General features: G+C 45.8%; 1 protein-coding gene across 4 annotated transcripts in view; it reads right to left on the bottom strand.

The window, feature by feature from the left end:
• Positions 1 to 1,396: 1,396 nt before the first annotated feature.
• LOC144824984 (CD63 antigen-like) overlaps positions 1,397 to 20,512 on the bottom strand; it is a 79,441-nt gene continuing 60,325 nt past the window's right edge. For 2 of the 4 annotated variants that reach the window (XM_078683908.1, XM_078683910.1), the window contains exons 5-7: positions 19,550 to 19,714; positions 10,702 to 10,785; positions 1,397 to 1,626 (exon numbers count right to left, since the gene is read on the bottom strand). In XM_078683908.1, the coding sequence (XP_078540034.1) occupies positions 1,561 to 1,626; positions 10,702 to 10,785; positions 19,550 to 19,714 (315 nt within the window). In that variant the 3' untranslated portion in view covers positions 1,397 to 1,560. The remainder of the gene's footprint in view (positions 1,627 to 10,701; positions 10,786 to 19,549; positions 19,715 to 20,512) is intronic. The other 2 variants (XM_078683909.1, XM_078683911.1) reach the window with 2 other exon arrangements.

Here is a 20,512-nt window from a genome sequence, read left to right as displayed (position 1 = left end):
GTAACGCCCATCGAACAAAATGTACCGCAAGTTAGGGCAATGACCTGGCTTGCGTTAGGTTATTTTACAAAGCCACACAAACAGGATTTGTGTGGCACTATAAATCCCAAAATATATTTTGCATCAGGGTTCAGCCAGAAAAGTGACAACCCAGATGCAAAATCTGGGCTTCACCTTATACTTTTATTTTTTTTAGAAACTCTGCTGCAAAGAAATTGACAACAAGGAGAAATGGGACAGTAAATTTGTACTTCTTTTTGGGTTGTCTCAATTTTAACATACCTTATGTGGGTAAAGGCACCTGCTGCAGAGATCTTTGTATTTCCAGTAAATGTGAGGGATTAAGAATAGTAAGATAACTCTGGTGGTCAACACATTTGATAGAAAGATCTGTGTTGGTCTAATTTGAGATTGGACTCAAAATAGATTAGAGGGTTAATGTGTCTCTTACAAAGCACATTGTGTAACATGCAGATGACAGATTTTTGTTTTATTTAGATAGGTAAGAGGGTTACTGCTTCTAACACAGATATCCTTTTGTTACTTGCAGTTACACTGTAATCCTTTCAATATAGCACAGTGAGCTATAAAGGATGATATGTGAACCATACATCTTGTAACCCTCCATGTCTTATGCAACATATCCTGTACAATGATTTACAAACTTGTATGATTTATTGTCAATATAATGTATACAGGCGATGTAAAGCGCAATGACACTACAGCTATAAAAGAAAAAAACAATTGTTGCATTTACATTTTTCACTAAATACTGGGACAGACCATCACATCTGATATTCTTGCATTCTTACAGTGCATGCACATCTCTTATATGCAAGGCCTGAACAAAGTCAAAAGGATGCCTCTCAAGTATGTGTGATATGCTAACAAGCGGCGTGACTTTGTTTCCCCTCCACTGCATTTACATCTAGGAATGAGGCTCAGATAACTCCCAGCCAGGATACTCGAACAAAAGGAGGCCTTTTGGGCCCTTATGTTTGGGCTTTGCTTTGGGCCGAGCTGGAAATTAAAATAACCAAGTCGTCTGCACTGTTGCTGTCGCTGCTGAATGAAGACAACATGCAGGGCCTGCTGAATATGTCCCGGTGTTTGAAAATTAACCCGGACGAGTACAGCACATTTTACAGGTGGGCCAAACTTATTAGCAGGATCGGCGCCGTCCACCCACATGTACCCTCGACTTGTGTCCTGCTCGGCGTCGGCTCAACATCCTGTAATTCTGGGCAAATGACTTAATCTCCCTGTGCCTACAAAAACCATGAATGTGTCCTTGTGTAATGTTACTGGTGCTCAGGTAAAGCGGTCCAGGACCTTCGGCTCGAGCTCACGCTCTATAAAAACTGGACAAAAATAATAAATAAGAGAATATTTGGTCTTTTATTTTATTGCTCTTTTATTTTTCACTAGTCCGCAATTTAACATTAGCTTTCCATAGATGTTAAGTATTACAGTGGTACTGAATAGGTAAATCTATGTTTGCTGTAGGCAGTACAATGCTGGATCCCATCGGAGGAATGTATAAATGGAGGTCTTTGAAGGTCACAAGACTTTATAATTTCCTTTCAGTAACTTGACTAGACAACAGCTGCAAATGATTCCAACACTCTGAAGGAAAAAGAACAAAAACAGGTCACCTTAAAGGTTAAATAATTGAGCACATCAATTTCCTATACTTGGAAATGGGACAGAGGTTTAGAGTATTTACTGACAAAGCTTGAACACAAACACCCTCTTATGCTTAATAACTATTTCGGCATACACGCCATAAGAGTTTTAAAATCTTCATTGATCAGACAGAAAATGCAAGAACATGACAACACTCAAAGTACAGTAGCAGGATGTCAACTGGTATCCTATTTAAAAAAAAATCTACAGAAAGACATTAAAACAGGCCCTGAAAGTACAAGCAATGCTAAAAAAGAGAGGAGAACAAAACAGTCTGCAGGAGATAAAATGCGAAAATGTACAATTTTCAATCATATGGCAACATTAGTGCATTCTAGACTTTGGCACCTTTCTCCCAATACCACGCATGTGCCCTAGAAATTTGGTAACAGTGCAAGCAAACAAAGGTCGCCCGTCTGATCTTAAAATTTGCAAGTAGCTTCAAGTTTACGTGTTCCCAGCTGTTGGCAAATTGGTTTTAGCCAGTTCGCTCTTGGGAGCACAAACTGGGCAATCAAACACTACATGAGCTCAGATTCGATAGCAGTGTTGCAGCATCCACAGCTTAGTCGGATTGCCAATGGATTACAATGCCAACTACTTAGGAATGAATTTAAAGGAAGTGTACCAATGTAATGTAATTGACATTTATAGAGCCCCCAGCTACCTCAGAGGTGTCCCGGCGCTAAACTTGATGAGTAGTGTCCGGTCACATGGTACCTGGATAATATCGATGTAATTCTCCAGGGAACTATCCAGTTAGAAGTCCATAAACTCATTTGTAAGCCTCCCCCTTGGTGGATTGCTGAGCTCAGCTTGCGCTACCAAATCCCCAAACAGTGTTTTCACGAGGTCTTTTGAGGGGGAGGTTGCTGCGTCAGTACGGTCCCTAATTTCCTGCAGCCCAATATCAGACAATTGTCTCTTCACATTGCTTATCCAGCCTATTTAATTGGACTTTTTATCCAGGCAACTGACATTCATTAGAGCGTTGGCATAAGGGGGCAATTCTGAGTGGACAGGATTCTGACACAAACACCCTTTTACCAGGGTACACGCTTTCTAGTTGGGAGGTCACCACTTCCAACACAATGCATCGATATGTAAAATTATACCTGGATAACAAGTAATGGAGATATCTTAAGTGAAGGGCTCGGAGTATCAAGCAGCAAAGCTAGAGGATTTTCTTATCAAGTCATTGAAAATCCTGGGGTGAAAAACATCTGCTTTATTCACAGTTAACCATCTATAAATTATTTGCCTATATGCCACAGTCTGTAATGCAGCATGGGTACATAGACAAAATGTTACCCCACTTGCATGCGGCCAGGTCCCATGCAAACGAGGGAATGACTCATTGTGATGGTGCCAGTGCAAAATGTGTGCTAGGGCACATCGTATTACAGAAGGGCCAGCACACCAAAGTGCCCTGGGGTGGAAGAAGCCGGTGCAAACTCCTGTTCTCCTGGGGCAAGATATGTAATGCAGCTCCAGGCCTATGCAGATTGCTCATTTCTCTGCCACAAGACAGAAGAGTTTCTTCTAGCCTTTTTACCTTTACTACATTACACCTCAGACCTTTTATTTAAAACCATTTCACATGCAGCTCGGGAAGCAGTTCCATTCCCTGATCCTGTATATTTCCCTTTGTCTCTTTGCATCCTCAAAACCCACACACCACCAGCAAAGCTTGCTAGTGGTGTGGGAGTTTGAAACGTGCAAAAAAAGGAATATTAGTCTAAAAGCCCTTTAAAAAGAATATTCTCCTCAGCACTGAATTATACATTAGGGAGAGGAGCTCATCTCCTCACCTTCTTTCGCTTCAGGCATTTAGCTGTCAAAGATGCTTGGGTTCTGCAGCTGATGGAGTGGGGTTGGTATTGTGGAATTCTAATGTTACCTAGTTACTGGAGAATGTTGTGGCAAGAAGATTCCTGGCTAGGCAGCTGGTGTGGGGACCTAGTTGGTGGTGGTTAAAAAATAAACCTGTTCCCTTACCTGGTACCGTCTTCACTTCATTGGCAATTATTTGCCATCAGCACCTGGTCCGCTCCATTTCCTGGTAACGCAACGCTTCTCTCTGGTTGTGTGCTGGATGTTTGCGTTAGGCAGCAGTCCTGACTGAATTTCCCTGCTGCAAATGTTGCTCCGCCATGTTGCTGATGTTCAGGAGGATTTTGGAGTTTCAAGAGCCGGCCCAAGAGCAAGGAGTTGGCCATAATTCCCTTACAGACATTTTTGTGCATACATAACGCGGACATTTTGGAATGGACTTTGTCCTCAAATGCACATTGAAAATTGTGTGCCATGCCTCTGGTCATTTTCAGGAGGTTGGGATTAAGTTTGTCACCAACCTAATGTAAAGGCTTCATGGATGCAATGTTTTGGCAGCCATTTGTGAGCAATTTAGAAATGATTTAATTCCCAAACATTTACTTAAACAGTTCCAGATGAGTGTTCACAGTGTTGCTGTTTGTGTACATTTAAAGCCTGCACTCACGGTGACAGGCACACCTATGCAATATTTGTGTACAATACTTTATGACAGGTAGTTGCCTAGTGAAGGGTGTCAGCAACTCGTCCACACTAGGCCATACTCCTGGAGAGAATTTCAGCTCCTACACCATTCTTACCTGTTCCAGGCACTCCTCCACTTAATTGCCCACAATGGAAGGAAGTATTTGAGGAATATTTAGAGGCCATTGACAGACACTTCCAAGAAACAAAAAACAACTTTTGGTATACAATTTGGGTCCAGAAGGAAGGAACACTTTAAAAACACTTCCGCTAGACATTGTCAATGTCTGTACTGTATCTGGTGAGGTCATTAATACTATGGACAAATACACCTCAATTATCAGAACTGTTGATAAAAATAACCACTGTTGGGTCATCACACAGGTTTACAACATGTACAACTTACTGAAGAGTACATTGATGATTTTGTGGCTGTATTTACACTTCTGTCCTTGGTGCAATTATTGAGATGTTAATGATAAAATTATTCACGGCCAATTGATAGAAAAAACAAAAAATAGTAGGGTCCAAGAGAGACTCCAATATGGAAGATCCTGATTTGGAAACAGCCTTGGCGCTAGCTAGAGAAATTAAACATTCTGAACGGTGTATGAAAGATTTGCGGTACCACCAGATTAAACAAATTGTGAAACCACCAGATTAAACAAATTGTGAAACATTCAGAAGAGGAAATATAATGTGGGAGGTGAAAAGCTTCCACAGAAATCAGTAAATCTCAAAACCAAGTCTAACAGTGAAAATAACTATGGCCCACATGAATCAAAGCAAAAACCGGTCACAAACGGACAGATTCTCAGAATCTGTCTCTTTGCCACCGGTATTTTTGCCCTTAGGGCATGTGTGTGTGCAACATATGTGCACAGATCAATTACAGGGGTGCAACAGGGTGTCATTTTGACACCCTTGCAATTGCATGAGCAATTTCAGAGTACCTACTGGTACTCGCAAATTGATCACGCAATCTCCAATTCATTCCTATAACAAAAGTCCTGTGCACACATTATGGTAGGTATATAAAAATGTCATAACAAGCGAAGAACAATTCGTAGTTAATGAAACAAGGGAGACACAAATTAATGCCTCCAGCACCGAGGAAGACACTACCCGTCTCTCCTTTGCCGTAACTACAGATCGCTGGTTGGACGGATGTACCCGCCCATCCTCCCGTGCTTTTACTGATACATCTTCGCTGGTACTATACACATACCCTGTAATGTCTGGTCTAAATTATCACAGGCTACACAAACCTTTACCCATTGACATTATACAGCCCTGAAGAGTCACATTCTCATTGCCTGCGTGACGAAACACGTGTCGGCTGGTTGCTTTCTTTGATGTCACCCTTCCAGAAAGGAAGGCCCAATACATTTCAATTTTGGAAAAAAAACATTCATTTGTGTCTACCTTGTTTCATTAACTACGAATTGTTCTTCACTTGTTACGACATTTATATATACCTACCATAACGTGTGCACAGGACTTTTGTTGTATTTACTGAGTGGGCCCTTGCCACTCCCTGCAGAGGTTTTGGGGTCTCCTCTGACCTAGTAGCACCGTTCCATTACTGTTGCTTTTCACTATATATCTACCGTTACCAGTCAAGGCGCTGTTCTTCCTGCATACGTGAAAACCCTCAACAGAACCCACGGTATCCAATTAATTCCTATGGGCCTGAAGGCCCATAGAAATGAATGGGATGGCATTCCTTATTGCGAATCGCAATTTGCGAGTCGCAATTAAGGAATGTGTGGTGATCGCTATTTTTATAGCAATTCCTACATGGATAGTCTTTTGCAATTCCTTCATTGCGATTCCTTAATAATCGCAATTAAGGAATCGCAAAAGCCTAATAATCGCAATTAAGGAATTGTAAAAGCCTACGTTGATGCATGTGCCAGTATATGTTGTGTTTCCGGTGTGGTAGCAAGTTTCATTTGAGAAACGCTAAGTATAGTGCTGCTGTTAATCAGACTAGCTTCAAGGGCAGAAAATAAGGTCACTTTGCACGTGTGATTAAGTCAGCACCTGGGTTAAAACCCCATACTTCTGCAATGGTAAGTCGCTAGAAACGTATCTGATAATTGCTTACTGATGTTGTCTTCGACAGAGCATGGTTGGGAGGAAGTTGTAGAAATATACTCTATGTATGATGTTCACAGAAGGAAGCTTCCTCTGTGAGAGGTAGCTGTCAACAGTAAAATGGTCAAATTCGTGGCAGATTCAGGTTCCCCTTTTAGACTTCTTAATATAAAGGATTTTGTTGCGTTTGAATGGACAATTTCTTGAATCGGGCATCAAAAAACTTGCACATGGAGAAAAAAAAGAGTAGAGCTGGGTGGTAAATTTGATGCAATATTGGAATTGCAGTGCAGTTCTATAAGGGAAACAATTTATGTTGTAAAGGATGGTTCCAATCGGGGATGATCACACAAATCTGGACACAAAATTAGACCTAAATTGTCTGGATATAGTAATTTTATGTAAAAAACGTTATGATCCCAGTTTCTCCTGTTTGTGCCATCTGAGTGAGAATGAATAGGCAAGTATACGGACATGTTCAAGGAAGAGTTCGGAAAATTGTAGGGTGTTCAACACAATTGTTTTAAAAGAATGACCAAGCAGTTATGCATAAGACACAAGGTACCTCTGGGTTTAGAATCTGAATTGAGAACATAACTTGCAAAGCTATGCAAATTAGGAATCATTGAACCAATAGAGGGTTTTGAATGGCTTGCCCATGTGGTGTTGGCACATAAATCAGACAAACCTTTAAGATTATGTGTTGATTTAGGTGATTTGAATGCTAATATATAGTTGGATCGCCAACCTTTGCCCAACATCCACACAATTGCTAGCTACCCTTTAAGGGGCAGTCTCTTTTTTTTGTTACATCCTTGGATATGCCAGCTGCTTACCATCAGGTTGAATTTTGTCAGCACTGACACCTTACGTTCTTTTTGATACCAGAGGGGCATATCGTATATGAATGCCATTTGGATTAGCATCCGTTTCATCAGTTTTCCAGAGATTCTGGAACAATCTGTGCAGAGGCATGTCAGATGTCGCCTTTTTTCAGGACAACATTTAGTGATAAGGGAAGGTCAAATGTGAGCATGATGAGGGACTAAGGTGTGTCCTTGAGATTTTGATATTCAGTGGTTTGCCTCGAAGGAAGGATAAATGTAAATGTTTTCAAGATGGGGTAGATTTAGTACATCATGTGTTCAAGGAGGGTGTTGAACTCAAACTCCACTACAAACAAAATTGATGGAAATCTTATTCCCTACCAACAAGTTTCAAATGAGTTATCAGTAGTGAATTGTGTTTTATACAGATGTGCCTTGTTGGTTGTTTCTTCAAACCTTTGGAGCAAAGTCTTAACCCTTGTTCATGAAGGTCACATCATGATTCACGCTATTGGGGCAGAGATAGGGAAGATGTTTGATGGTCTGGAGTGGACATGGCTGTGGAACATTTTGTCTGAGATGGTTGTGCACGAGTTATTACTGACAATGGGCTAGTAACTAGTCCTATCATTTCCATTGTCACGGCTAACTTGCCATGGTTTAAATTAGCCTTCGATGTTTCAGGGCCATAAGAAAGGTTTGGGTAGTGTGCTGAAGTATGCCTTTCTTTTGATTCATTTACAAAATGGGCTGAAATTACATTTGTTGACCATGTGACTTTCCTATGGAATCATTAACTTTTTCAAGGAGGTATTTCTGATGGAGAAGTATCCTGAAGAAATAGGGACTCTTAACGGTGGCCAGTTGGTATTTAGGGAAATAAGAACATTTCTAGAATTTAATGGCATCAATCACAAAAGATCCTTTTTGTATCATCCCTGCAGTAATGAGTTGGGGGAATGGATAAACCATATCAAGGATAACTGCAGTTAGCTTTGTTAAATGGGTTGGATTGGAAGCCTGATTAGGGACATGGTGTTGGCCATTGAGGACTGCATCCCACATCAGTACAGGAGTGTCGCTGTCGACGTTATAAAGAGGTAGGGTAGCTGGGTCTAAGCCTATAGAACAGATGAACAGGAAGGTGGTAGAGACTGCAGGTGGGGTGCTTGGTGGATGTGAGACATTGGGTGCAAAAGAAATATGCTGCTGTTGGTGAAATTTCAAAACAATTGCCAGTGAAAGTAGGTGATTCAGTGAGAATTAAAAAAACTGTTAATATCCAAAAGGGATTCTTTCAGTATTCAAAGCCAGTTCAAGTGAGAGAAGTGAAGGACTATGTTTGGCACAAGAATGCAAAAGTATGGAACAAAAGGCATGGTGACAATTGTTTCGGACTCAATTTCCTCACATGCATGTGAAAAGTTGGGCGTTAACACAATGGGGCAGGGAACAAAGGCATATGACCACACGCAATGATGGTTTTCACGTAGAGGGAGAACGGGTGCTGCTAAATGTAAGGATTCAGTTATGTAATTGCTGTAGTAACCAGCGTGTTTTGTTCTGTCAGTATTGCCACATTATTGCACATTTTAGCTCAACTGTGTATTTTACATGTTTGCACATTCATAGGGATGCTTAGATCATAAGATTATAGCTTATTGATTTTGTTATTTTGTGAAGGTATGGAGGGGTGCTGGGTATTGCAAATGTTAATGTTGCATAGTAACTGGGATAATATTGTGGCACCAAGGCTCCTAGCTAGGCAGTTACTAATGGGACCTAGTTATTGGTGGTTGACTAATATACCTGTTCTCTTGCATGGTACCATCTTCTCTTCGATCTCCTCACCTTTTTCTACTTTAGGCATTTATCTGTCAAGCTATCTGCCTTACCTCCATGGAACTCCTCAATGCCTTTGCATATATAGATTCCTAATCCCTTGCTGGGGTTCATAGGGTTCTTTGGGATTTTATGGATTGTTTTTATGGCACCCAGGCTTTTCAATAATCTTTGCTCCTTTGAACACCTCAATACCGAGGCATTGTAAAGTTTGCCCAAGTGGTTGTGTATCAAGTCTACATGTATGTCTAGGACCTGAAGAAGTCCATCTCCTACTATCCAAGGGGCTGCTGTTCTTGTAGGCCTGATGAGCCTCAAGTGGAGTACTTGCCACCCACTTTCCTAAAATATCGAGTTACTTAATAGCTTTATGAAAGGTTCTTGTGGAGTATGACTCTTCTCCTAGATGTGTTGCTGGATAGCAATCCACTTTGAAAGCCTTCTATGTTCAAGTTGCCCAAATGGCTTTCACCTCTTAGTATTGGGGTACTATATTTCCTTCTCATATTACCTTTTGAGCCCTGCCCTTGGTTCACCAGATTGTGGGAAATTTCTTTGATCGCTATAGCCCTCAAATTGGATAACCATGGAGGGGGTTTTGGTAGCAGTATCCTCAAGGTACCAGCTGAGAGAATAGGGCAATTTGTTGGGCTGAAAATTGCCTCTTGTTTCTAGATTAAGTGCCTAGGTGTTTCGATGGTACCTTTGGCTGTTTACACACTATGGAGATGCTGCTGGTCTTCTATCGGGATCCTTTCATAGCGAGTGAGAGCACCCACTAGAGGCCTGGCTAGCTGTCTTCTGCCAAGTGGACTATGTTTTGCTACTTTGGTTTTGGCAACCTTACATCACTAGGTCCAGTTTTCACATTCTCTTTCATCCCAGGCCCCAGAGACTACTGAACTTTGGGTGACTTAAGAACTTTCCACCAATTTTGTCCACCTCCTCGAGACCTTCATTTAGTGCTTTCATGAGGGATATAACAAAGCACCATATGGATGTCTCTACACAGACATTCATGTCCCTCTATCTGTAGCGGATTGGTTTTAATCTCTCAACTGCCCCTTGTTCTCATGAGTTTGCTTCGGAGATGTCCTCACTTTGTCGTCAACTACCTGTGATGAGTTTTGTTGCATTCTTATTTTGCATGGGCTGCGACAAGAAAGAAAAAGTGAGTAAGTAGTGCCCCAATTATGTACCCGTAATCTTTTACTCCTAGTCATAGTCATAGTCTTCCTCATCAGGGACCTTCATTCCCACCTTTCGTTTGGGTTACCACTAGGGTACAAATGCTGGTATTGATGAGGATGGCTTAAGAGTGTGATCTCTATTTGTAGGACCCTGGCATGAAAGACTAAGAGTTGTGACTAGGTGTATTTGGAGGTTTTCCTCAAAAGTCTTGGGTAGCTAAATCTTTTTTGTTGGGCGAGGTAAACTTCACTGTGTAATGCCTGGAGCAAGACGACTAGAACTTAAGTACAGTAAAAAAAATGACAAGTGGTAGAGCTATCACTACTAACAGCGCCACCTAGTGACAGTCTAAACAAAAAGTATAACAATCTTAAAGATGTCATTTAGGTAGGCAACTATTAGGGCAGATTGGCATTTCTGTAAACGGTGTCACTGCTGTACCCATAGAATACCAATGCCACCTAGTTGCTGAAGCGCTATACACCAAATTCTAACAATAGGATGGTATTACTTTAAACAATGTTTAACACTGCGATACCTGCACTATTCCAATGCCAATTCCAATTGCTCCAATAAAGCCAACATTCTGTATAATCCAGACCTTCAGCTTGCTAACACATCCCTGGAAGATAAACATCATTGGTCAGTGTCCAACTTTACACTAATTCAGTATAGTATATTATTCAAGGACATTACAACATGGCTTCTGTCCAGCATATATTTCCACGAGATTATATTAGTAGCAGACACAGGTTAAGATTCAGTCACTATCATCCCCATTTGGAAACTTTAATGTTCTTGTTTATTGTAACAGAGACACACATGTTGATCAGAAGCGTGAAGCGCACTTTGGCATGTCTTATTTGAGTACCAAAATTCTGACATTGTGAGAAAGTCACTGGAGAGGAGAGAAAAAAAGTTTGGGACACTCCGCACTCTGAACTTCCAAAACATTCACATCCTGCAGGGCTCTCCATGATATTCTTGACCGTTCGATGTAGCCACTAAAGACCAAGGCTTGACATGGGGGCTTGGGGTGCTTGATTCAAAGATCACGATTCCATGAAGTCAGAAATAAATAAGGTCCAAGCCAAAGGAATATAAAATAGTAAAAATAGACTAATTTTTTTTTAAAAAGGGTTAAAGTAGAAGCTATAGATCTATAAATGTAACTGAATTCCAATAGGGTTTACCGTTTGGGGGAATTAAAAGAGTGGTTTATTAGATAGTCCCTTTAAAGTTTAAGACCGTTAAAAAGAAATGCAGATATCTGAAGATGACAGCAACGTAAATTTAGCTCTAAAAATTAAATATCACTTGAAAAAAAATTAACTTTAACAATTTGAGCAAGTCTGCATTGGGAGAACCTGGCGAAGTGGCTTCATCCAGCAAATGAATGCTCACCTGGTTTTGGTAAATTCTCATTTCCAGGTCAGTGAAAAACACCATTGCTTAGAGACTGCAGATGCTAGTCTGTTTCTTGTGGTGGTGGAATCTGAGAAGGAGCATGTGATGCATACACAAACATGCAGAAAACACAGGTGACAAATCAACTAGCGAATTTTCTCCATTATGCTATCACTAGGTGCACTAAATTCCACTAGTGGATTCTTCTGCAGATTTTAGCATTTCCTACAAAAATCTAAATTATCCATGCTCCTCAAATTCCACTTGAGACTCAACCATCTCATCCAAGCTGCTTGTGGGGGGCGCTAGGTGGCGCCGGACCAAGATGGCCGCTCTGCAGTGAGGCTCTCGCCCAGTTGGGCCTTAACCCCATCCTTCCTGCCATCCTGACCAGCAATCCTGCCTCGAACTGCGTGGGATCGGACTCGCCTGGCCGAGGGGCTCGCTCCGATGCTACTATCTCCCTCGTAGCGCCTACGGTGCCGGAAATACTTGGCCCGTGACCCGGGCGCGGTGCCCCACGCTCTCCTGCCGCTTCACCCGCCCGGACACACCGGATAGGACAGCCGGGGGCTCGGAGGCCTGGCCGGCGGTGCTCCAGCTACCGAGTGGCACTCATCCTGCTTCGCTGTCCTGCAACTGCTCGTGGTGGACCATCCTAGCGGTGATCGTTACCCTACTGCCTGCAGGTACAAGCCTTCCCGCCTTCCCCACGGAGCTGCGGCTTCCCCTGCCTGCTACAACCCGCCATGCGCCTCTGTTGACTCTGGCTGCGGAGCGAGCCCTGGTGCTTGCGTGATGCCTGCTGTGACAGACTGCCTCCGCCGGGGATCGTGCTATTGCCGATTCGGACCGGGCCAGCGGACGCTGCCGGGGGCGGCTGTCGCGCGTGGCCCCTGCTGAGTGGAGACACCCATTGCTGCCCGCTGCTGGGACTCCGCGCCGGTGACGGTTCCGTCGCTGCCACCCCCCCTCCTGTCTGATGCCGATCGACCTCCATTTCCCGCCGCCCCCCCTGGACTGCTGACCCCCCTGCTCATTGCATACTAACGAGGACGGCTGTGGGGGAAGCCCTGGAGTGCGTGCTGTTCTGCGGCCGCCCGCTGGCCCGGTATCGCGGCATCCCTCCACGTCCCGGTTAAGGGCGCTGGAGGGGGGGGGGTCGAGGAGCGGGGCTCGCACTGGGCCGAGGCGCTTACCTTTACCTAGCGACGCGACGCAATATCTGGGACCGCGTCTGGGACTGCCGTCACGACCGCCTCCGCGGCCATCTTGTGGAGTGCCCTGCTGCTCGTTGCGGCTGCTAACTCGACGGCATCTGGCTTCTGCGTCCCCACTGCGTTCTTGGGACACGTTGCACGCTGCTTCTGATCAGACGGTGCCGGCTCCATACACCTCACGGCTCTCTCGGCTCTACCCCTGGGAGTCTCACAGCCAGTGCTCGGGGTGCGAGGGGGAGACCTTGGCACACTGCTTTGTTCACGTCCTCTTGGAACACTACCACCCCTCGTTACCTACTTCGCCCTGGCACTTGCACCACGCGGCGCCTGCAGCAGGCTCTTGTAACCCTCTGGATCTAGGCACCTATACTGTACAGAGAACTGGAGTCCTCCCTTGCGGTGTCTCCGTCACCCAGGCGCGCCATGGGGCGCACTGATGCTCGGCAGTCGAAGATCCCATTCGAAGCTAAGAAGACCTCCAAAACTACGCCGGAGGGGGGAGACAGCCATCGACCTCAGCCCCCCAGGAGGAGAACTGGAAAACGCTCCTGCTGGGCATGAAACAAAGCCTAATGTCTATCGACTCTAAAATAGACACCATCAATACGCGCATGGAGAGCGTGGTGGCCAAGCTGGAACATCATGACTCTCGCATAAAAGAGGCCGAGGATAGAATTTCGGGGTTGGAGGACGGAGCTAACTCTTCCTGTCGCCAGCTCACCCAAATGGACAGGCTGCTTAAAATCATAGCGGACAAGAATGAGGATTTGGAGGCAAGATCGCGCCGGAACAACGTCCGCATTCTAGGCCTTGCGGAGACCACCAACACCGGGAAAATGGAGATCTTTGTTGAGAACCTCGTTGTGGAACTATTTGGAAAGGAATCATTCTCCCCGCACCTTATCGTCGAGAGGGCCCACAGGTCCTTGGCCGCTCCCCCTCCCCCCGGGGCTCCGCCGAGGCCTGTCATAGCACGATTTCTTAATTACAGGGACCGAGATGCGGTGTTACGGCGAGCAAGGGAACTAAAAACTGTTCATTATGAGAATACAACGCTTTCCTTCTTCCCGGACTTCACTACCACGGTACAGGAAGCCAGGCGCAAATTCGCAGGGGTCAAAAAGAAACTGCAAACCCAGGAGATCCCCTATGCCATGCTGTACCCGGCAAAACTAAAAATTTCTCACCAGGGCAAGCACCATTTTTGTCAAAATCCGCAGCAGGTGGAGGACTTTCTTAAGCAGTATAAGAAAGATCAGCACAGGGAAGAATCAACTCGTCGACGATCCAGGTCGCATTCGCCACTATCGCAACAGGACTAACGTGTTGCACTGCTTGGTGGCCCCTTTGAGTCCACTATCCCCTGTTCACCCACTCAACGTGACTGATTCCTGCTTCTTCCGGTGAGGTCTTTGCAATGTTTCACTTGTTGCTGGTCTAAGTATCTACTGAGTGCTCACTAAACCACCTCCGTCCCGCAGCTCCGACCGGGGTTACCCTGGTTGTATGCGGGTGAGAGTAGGGAGGTGGTTGGCAGGGCCGGTGCCCCTAGTTTTGACCCCCAATGGGCATTCCCCAGAACTCCTCTCCCCTTCTAAGGGCGGAGGATTATGCAGACATTTTCTTGATTTTTGTTCTGGTTTGGGTTTGGTTCAGGGCGGGAGGGTGGGAACTTAATGCACGGCTAGTTGGGGTTGCCGTTGTGGGTGGGTCGATACTCCGAATGCATGCTGTTATGAGTGTTAAGCCGCGGCTCCGGGGTGGGGGTTGGGCTGACGGGGAGGGCCCGGGAGGGAACTGTTGTTTTCTTGCATTTGATATGGTCGAGATCCGTATAGAGGCACCAATACGCTGCACATATTTTTTTTGCTTTGTTAAATTGGTGACGTGACTGCGCCGCAACCGACGCAGCAGTTCCGCCTGGTGACATGGAACATTAGGGGGTTGAATGACCCGCGTAAGAAGACACATTTTGGGATATCTGGATAGGCAGGGGGTATCCATCGCCATGCTTCAGGAAAATCATTTACCAGTGGATAGTTCCCCATTGTTTGCATCTAGATGGGCCTCTAGCAAAGTATTCTCCTCGTACTCAAATTATGCTAGGGGAGTGACAATAGTGGTTCGAAGAGGGATACATTTTACGCCAGCTGGTACAGAGTCTGACCCGGCGGGGAGGTATTGCATGTTATGGGGGACACTACACTCACACACTGTCCTTCTTGCTTGTTATTATGGCCCTAATACTGACGACACGTCCTCACTCCTTACACTATGGGGTAAGATTCATGCATTGGGCATCAGCCATGTCATTTTGGGCGGCGACTTTAACACTGCATTAGAGCCGAGTCGAGATAGATCCCACCCCCTACCCACCCACTACACACATGCCCAACGTACACTATCTCAACTCATCACGGAACACCGGTACATTGACGCATGGAGGCACCTACACCCCTCTCTCAAACAGGGAACCCACCACTCAGCGGTCCATTCCACATGGGCAAGGCTGGACTATGTGTCCCTATCAGCCGGCCTTCTACCCTGGCTGGAGGGAGCTCTTCACCTTGCTAGGACGTTCTCAGATCACTCGCCAGTCCTCCTTACATTACGCATTCCCATCGAGGTCTCCCCGTATCCAAACTGGCGCCTCAATCCCGCACACCTCACTGACTCGGCTTTCCGGGGGGAGCTCGAACTGGACATACGGGACTTCTTTGAGCGAAATGTGACTTCTGTACCATCTTTCACGACTGTGTGGGAAGCCTTTAAGGTCACGGTCAGGGGGTGGTGCAATGCGAAGGGAGGAGGTGTCCTTAAGTCGCTTCGTGGCGAGCTGCGCAAATTAGAATCCGAGCTCCTTGATCTTGAACGTGCCGTTACCCGACATCCGCATGGGCATGCACCCAAGGCCCTCCTTAGGGAGAAGCTTAATGAATACTCGGAAGCGGCGGAAAGGGAATGCAAGTTCCTCGGGAAACCATACACGGCTCGCCTGTACGGCGAGGGGGATAGACCCGGCAGGGCTCTTGCCTTCGCGGTTAGGCCCCAGAAATATTCGAATTATGTCGCAACCCTTCTGGACGAACATCAGGTCCCACAGAGAGAACTAAAGGAACAACTGCGCATCCTTACTGCTCACTACTCTTCCCTCTACGCTTCCCACCGGGGGACTCCTATTGACCTGCAGACATATCTTGATGACACTGCAGTCGCATGGTTAGGCCCCTCACAACAGAAATTTTTACATCTTGAACTGGAGCTTGATGAAATAAAAGACGCCATTATGTCTATGAAATCCGGCAAAGCACCAGGGTCGGATGGGCTACCAATTGGCTTTTACAAGGCCTATCTACATCTGCTTGCTCCTCTACTGAAGCTGGTTTACTACACTGCCCTTGAGGAAGGCGCTTTACCGACCACCATGCGGGAAGCCCTCATAGCATCCTTGTTGAAGCCGGGCAAGCCTCCAGAGCACTGACTCTTACAGGCCGTTGTCCTTACTCAATACTGACATGAAAATCCTGGCGAAAGTACTCGCGACGCGCCTAAATTTGCTGATGGAGAGGTTGGTCTTGCCGGACCAAGCTGGGTTTGTCCCCAACAGGGCGACATCGCACAACCTATGCACCCTTCAGGCTGTCCTGCAGGACATTAACCCTCGCTGTGAGGCGGCCGCCATTTTCCTTGATGCAACTAAGGCGTTTGACTCACTAGAGTGGGACTACTTACTAGCCCTTTTGGAACGGATGGGAATCCCCTTTTCCTTCCTAGATTGGATCCGTCTGCTGTATTGCAGACCGCAGGCCACGGTACTGCTGAATGGCTCCCGGTCTGCCCCATTTGTGATCCGCAGGGCTGCCCGCTCTCGCCGGTTCTTTTCGCGATTGCCATTGAACCCCTGGCGGCCAAACTCCGGCAACACCACAACCACCGTTCCCTAATCTACCCGGAAAGGCAGTTGCTTATTGCATTATATGCTGACGACATGACCTTGTATGTAGACAAACCGCAGGAGAACCTCAACCCTCTACTGCGCGAGATAACCAAATTCGGAGCCATATCCGGGATTCAGATCAACTGGTCGAAATCAGCTCTGTTTCCCCTGACGGATAAGACCATCCCTTTCCCTCTGGATTACCCTCTGATGTGGGAGGCTGACGAAATAAAGTACCTAGGCATAATAGTGACTAGAGACCGCGAAGCCCTCATTCGAGCTAACTATGGTAAGGTTATAGACAAGCTGACTGACACCATCACTAAGTGGATCCATCTCCCACTGTCGATGGCGGGACGCATTTCCCTAATTAAGATGGTGGTCCTTCCCAAGCTCCTTTATTTATTTACTAATATACCTTACAACCCAGGCGCTTACTTCTTTCGCGCCCTTAATTCCCAGCTGTCAAGACTAATCTGGGGGGGCAAGCAAGCGAGACTCTGCCTTCAGACGCTCATGCTGCCTTATCATCAAGGCGGGTTTGATGTCCCTAATTTTCAGTGCTACTATGACTGCGCCCAAGGACACTTCGCTGTGTACCGGCTCCATCCTCCTTCCTTCATGGCTCACCTGGCGGTAGAGGACGGCTATATGAGACCTGCTCGGCCATCGGGGTATCTTTACGCACCGACCCGAGCTACAGAGCAAGACCCCACCACGGTGGATTGCACGGTACAAGCCTGGAATCGCATTGCTGCTCTGATGGGGACTGGGTTTTTATACTCGCCGCGTATGCCCCTGGCATATGATCCCAGGTTGAGCGTCGCCTGTGAGAAGATAGGCCGTAAACTGCTTACGAAGTATGCGGCCCATACTTGGGGGGATCTGTATCTTCAAGGGAAGTTCCGCACGTCAGCTCACTTCTTTGGGGACTCCACCCCTTCAATCATGGATACGTTCCTCTATACTCGGTTGCGCCAGAATGTCAAGGCAGTCACGCCCAATTTTCCTGATGAACCAGACACCGTAGCGCCTCTACACGCCCTCCTTCAATCTGAGCCCCCGAAACACGTGGTATCTATGTTGTACAAACATGCACAAGCCCCCCCCTCTCCCCCGCTGCTCAGAGCGCGTAGAGACTGGGACGGAGACCTCGACGAGCCACTGTCGGAAGAACAATGGGAAGAATGCTGTTTGCACACAAACATGGTTACGGGAAACGCGCGTCTGCGGCTGGCGCATTTTAAATACTTGCACCGGCTCGATCATACCCCTGCCAAACTATTCCGCTTTGGTCTCCGAGATAACGATAGATGCTTGCGTTGTAGGCGCGAGGGGGCGAATTTTTTCCACCTGGCCTGGTCGTGCCCGGCTGTGGCAACGTACTGGGAAGAAATATTTAAGGCAATGTCCGACATGATTGGCGTGGACGTCGCGCCCTGTCCTAAGGTCGCTCTGTCGGGCCTGTCGTCTCCGACGATCAAAGTTCATCGGAAGTTCACTGCGCTGGGCTTCCTATTAGCCAAGCGACATGTGGCATGCCGCTGGGGTAGAGGCCGGGCACCCAAATTTAAGACATGGCTGTCGACTATGTCGACGTGGCAGGAACACTTACACACATACGCCGATCTACTCCCACAAAAATCACGCCCTAAGGACCTCTGGGGTCCCCTGACCACATATCTCCGTTCTTCGCAAGACGCAGATGCCTCTGAGGCGGGTACCGGTGGAGACGTAGACTAGACTGGCCTGTACCTTCTCTGAATTGGGCCCTGATGCCCCGGCGTTGGGAAAAGGCAGTGGCAGTCCCCCCCCCCCCCCCACTTACTCGGGGAGCAGCCTTACTTCTAGACTGCTTGGGAGCCTGGCATATGGGTGGGAGGCTTGGAGCGCTGGGCTGAACATATCACTCTAGGGGACTGGGTCTTGCACTGCATCTGCCCCCCCCCCCTCTTTTGCCTCTGGCTGAGTAGGCGCCCATCCCTGTACCTGGTTTTATCATGCCATACGCCTACATGTCACACATTGACGTTGCGCTCTACATGTCACGTACCCTTGTAGCCTCGATTGGATCATAGATTGTCCCCCTCCTCTCCCCCCCCCCTTTCCGCCGTAGATCGGTGGATCATGTGTCCTTTTACTACCGGACACCGCACACACTCTCCTTAAGTGTTGGATATCGAGGGCGGGGAAAGTTTTTTGTTGACCTCTCTGGTTTGTTTTATATGTTAAATGAAACCTCATGTTGATAATGTACGATCGTACTCTGCTGACTCACAGGCATGTTGCAGCTACTACCATAGCCTTTACATCGCGGCCGGCCCATTGGGTTGTAGGCGACATGCTGTGTCTAACTTGTTATTCCTCTCCCTTGCATCGTAGACCTGCACACCTATTTGAACTGTGATTGCTGCCGGCCTGTAGTAACAGGTTGTAGGCAAGTAGCTGTGTACGCCTTCCATGTCATCAATAAAGGTTTTTCAAAAAAAAAAAAAATAATCCAAGCTGCTTCTGACAGGAGGAGTTGGTGTCGATGATATTCAGTATTTTACATGACCTCTTTCAAACCTATACCTGCTAGCTCTGGTTTCAAATCGCAAATCTTTGCTCAAGTGAAGGATAAGCAAACCGGAATACGCTGTTTCCATTATTGTTATTCACAGTTGTTGCACAAAGCTACAATGAAAAAAAGGTTCAGGGGATGCCCATTCGCACCCCAAGTCCTAAGTTAGACCAAACAAAATAGGATTTCATAGCATAGATTGCGTACATCTTATTAAGGGTGCAATTACTTTATTTATTCATAGCTGGTGCAGACAAACCTGTGTGTTTAGGTTTGAAAATTCTCCATTTTCTCCATTTTCATTTGCTGTGGTGTTGCAGACGACCTGATTATTCTTGCAACAGGAGGATGGAATAAAGCCACTAGACAGTGTAAAGGGGCTTGAAGTCCAGTCCGAAGAATTCTGAGCACCACAACACTGAAACTAGATTAGACAATGAAAAGAGTGGTAAGGATTTCTGTAGTAAAATGGACACCTTTTTATATCAAGCATTTAATTAGGTTTATTAAGTTGGAAGGATTATATTTAAGGGCTGGTTGACGGATTTGCCTCAACCAAAACCTGGGAATTCCACTATAGTAGTTTTATTGCTTATGCCCTTATTTGGAAATGAAGCCCTATTCAGCACCTTTCATCTGATATTGACAGAAGTGGTCAATTGCCGATTTCCAAATAGTGGGTGTACTCAATTTTTCCTCACACAATCTCATATCTAATTCTAAATTGCAAATACAATTTATTACTTGGAGGTACTTCCATGCAACCAATGCTAGTCTGTATATACTGAATATTATACGAGTTAAGAGTGGTTGCGCTTTGGTACTTGATGTAATGTGGTTTGCACGTGTTTACCGTTTACTTAAAACACATTGGCTCCTTAAATGTGTCTGAAGATGCACCATAACCTTTACTTGCAATTATGTTTTGTCTCCAATAACAAGTCTTTGTGTCTGATGCTAACAATTACTTTCTTAATAGTTTTTTAGGAGTGCTTTAATCTTGTTACTTAAGAAACCACTACTTTGTTTGCATTAGGTTACTTCAACATGCCTTATGGACAACTTTGTGAACTATAATTGGACCTAAAGAATTCTCTAGTTTTGCTACCAAGTTTATACTTAGGTCATCGCATCTTAAACCAAACTGTTTACATACATTTAATTTGAAATCAGATATGCTTGACATCTAGTCTAAATGTATATTGTTTCACCCTTTACTTTA

This window comes from Lissotriton helveticus, chromosome 3_1 (genome assembly GCF_964261635.1).
Source record: "Lissotriton helveticus chromosome 3_1, aLisHel1.1, whole genome shotgun sequence".
In the NCBI taxonomy this organism is placed as follows: Eukaryota; Metazoa; Chordata; class Amphibia; order Caudata; family Salamandridae; genus Lissotriton; species Lissotriton helveticus.
Note: the sequence above shows the minus strand (reverse complement) of the source record. Positions and strands in the feature narration are given on the sequence as shown.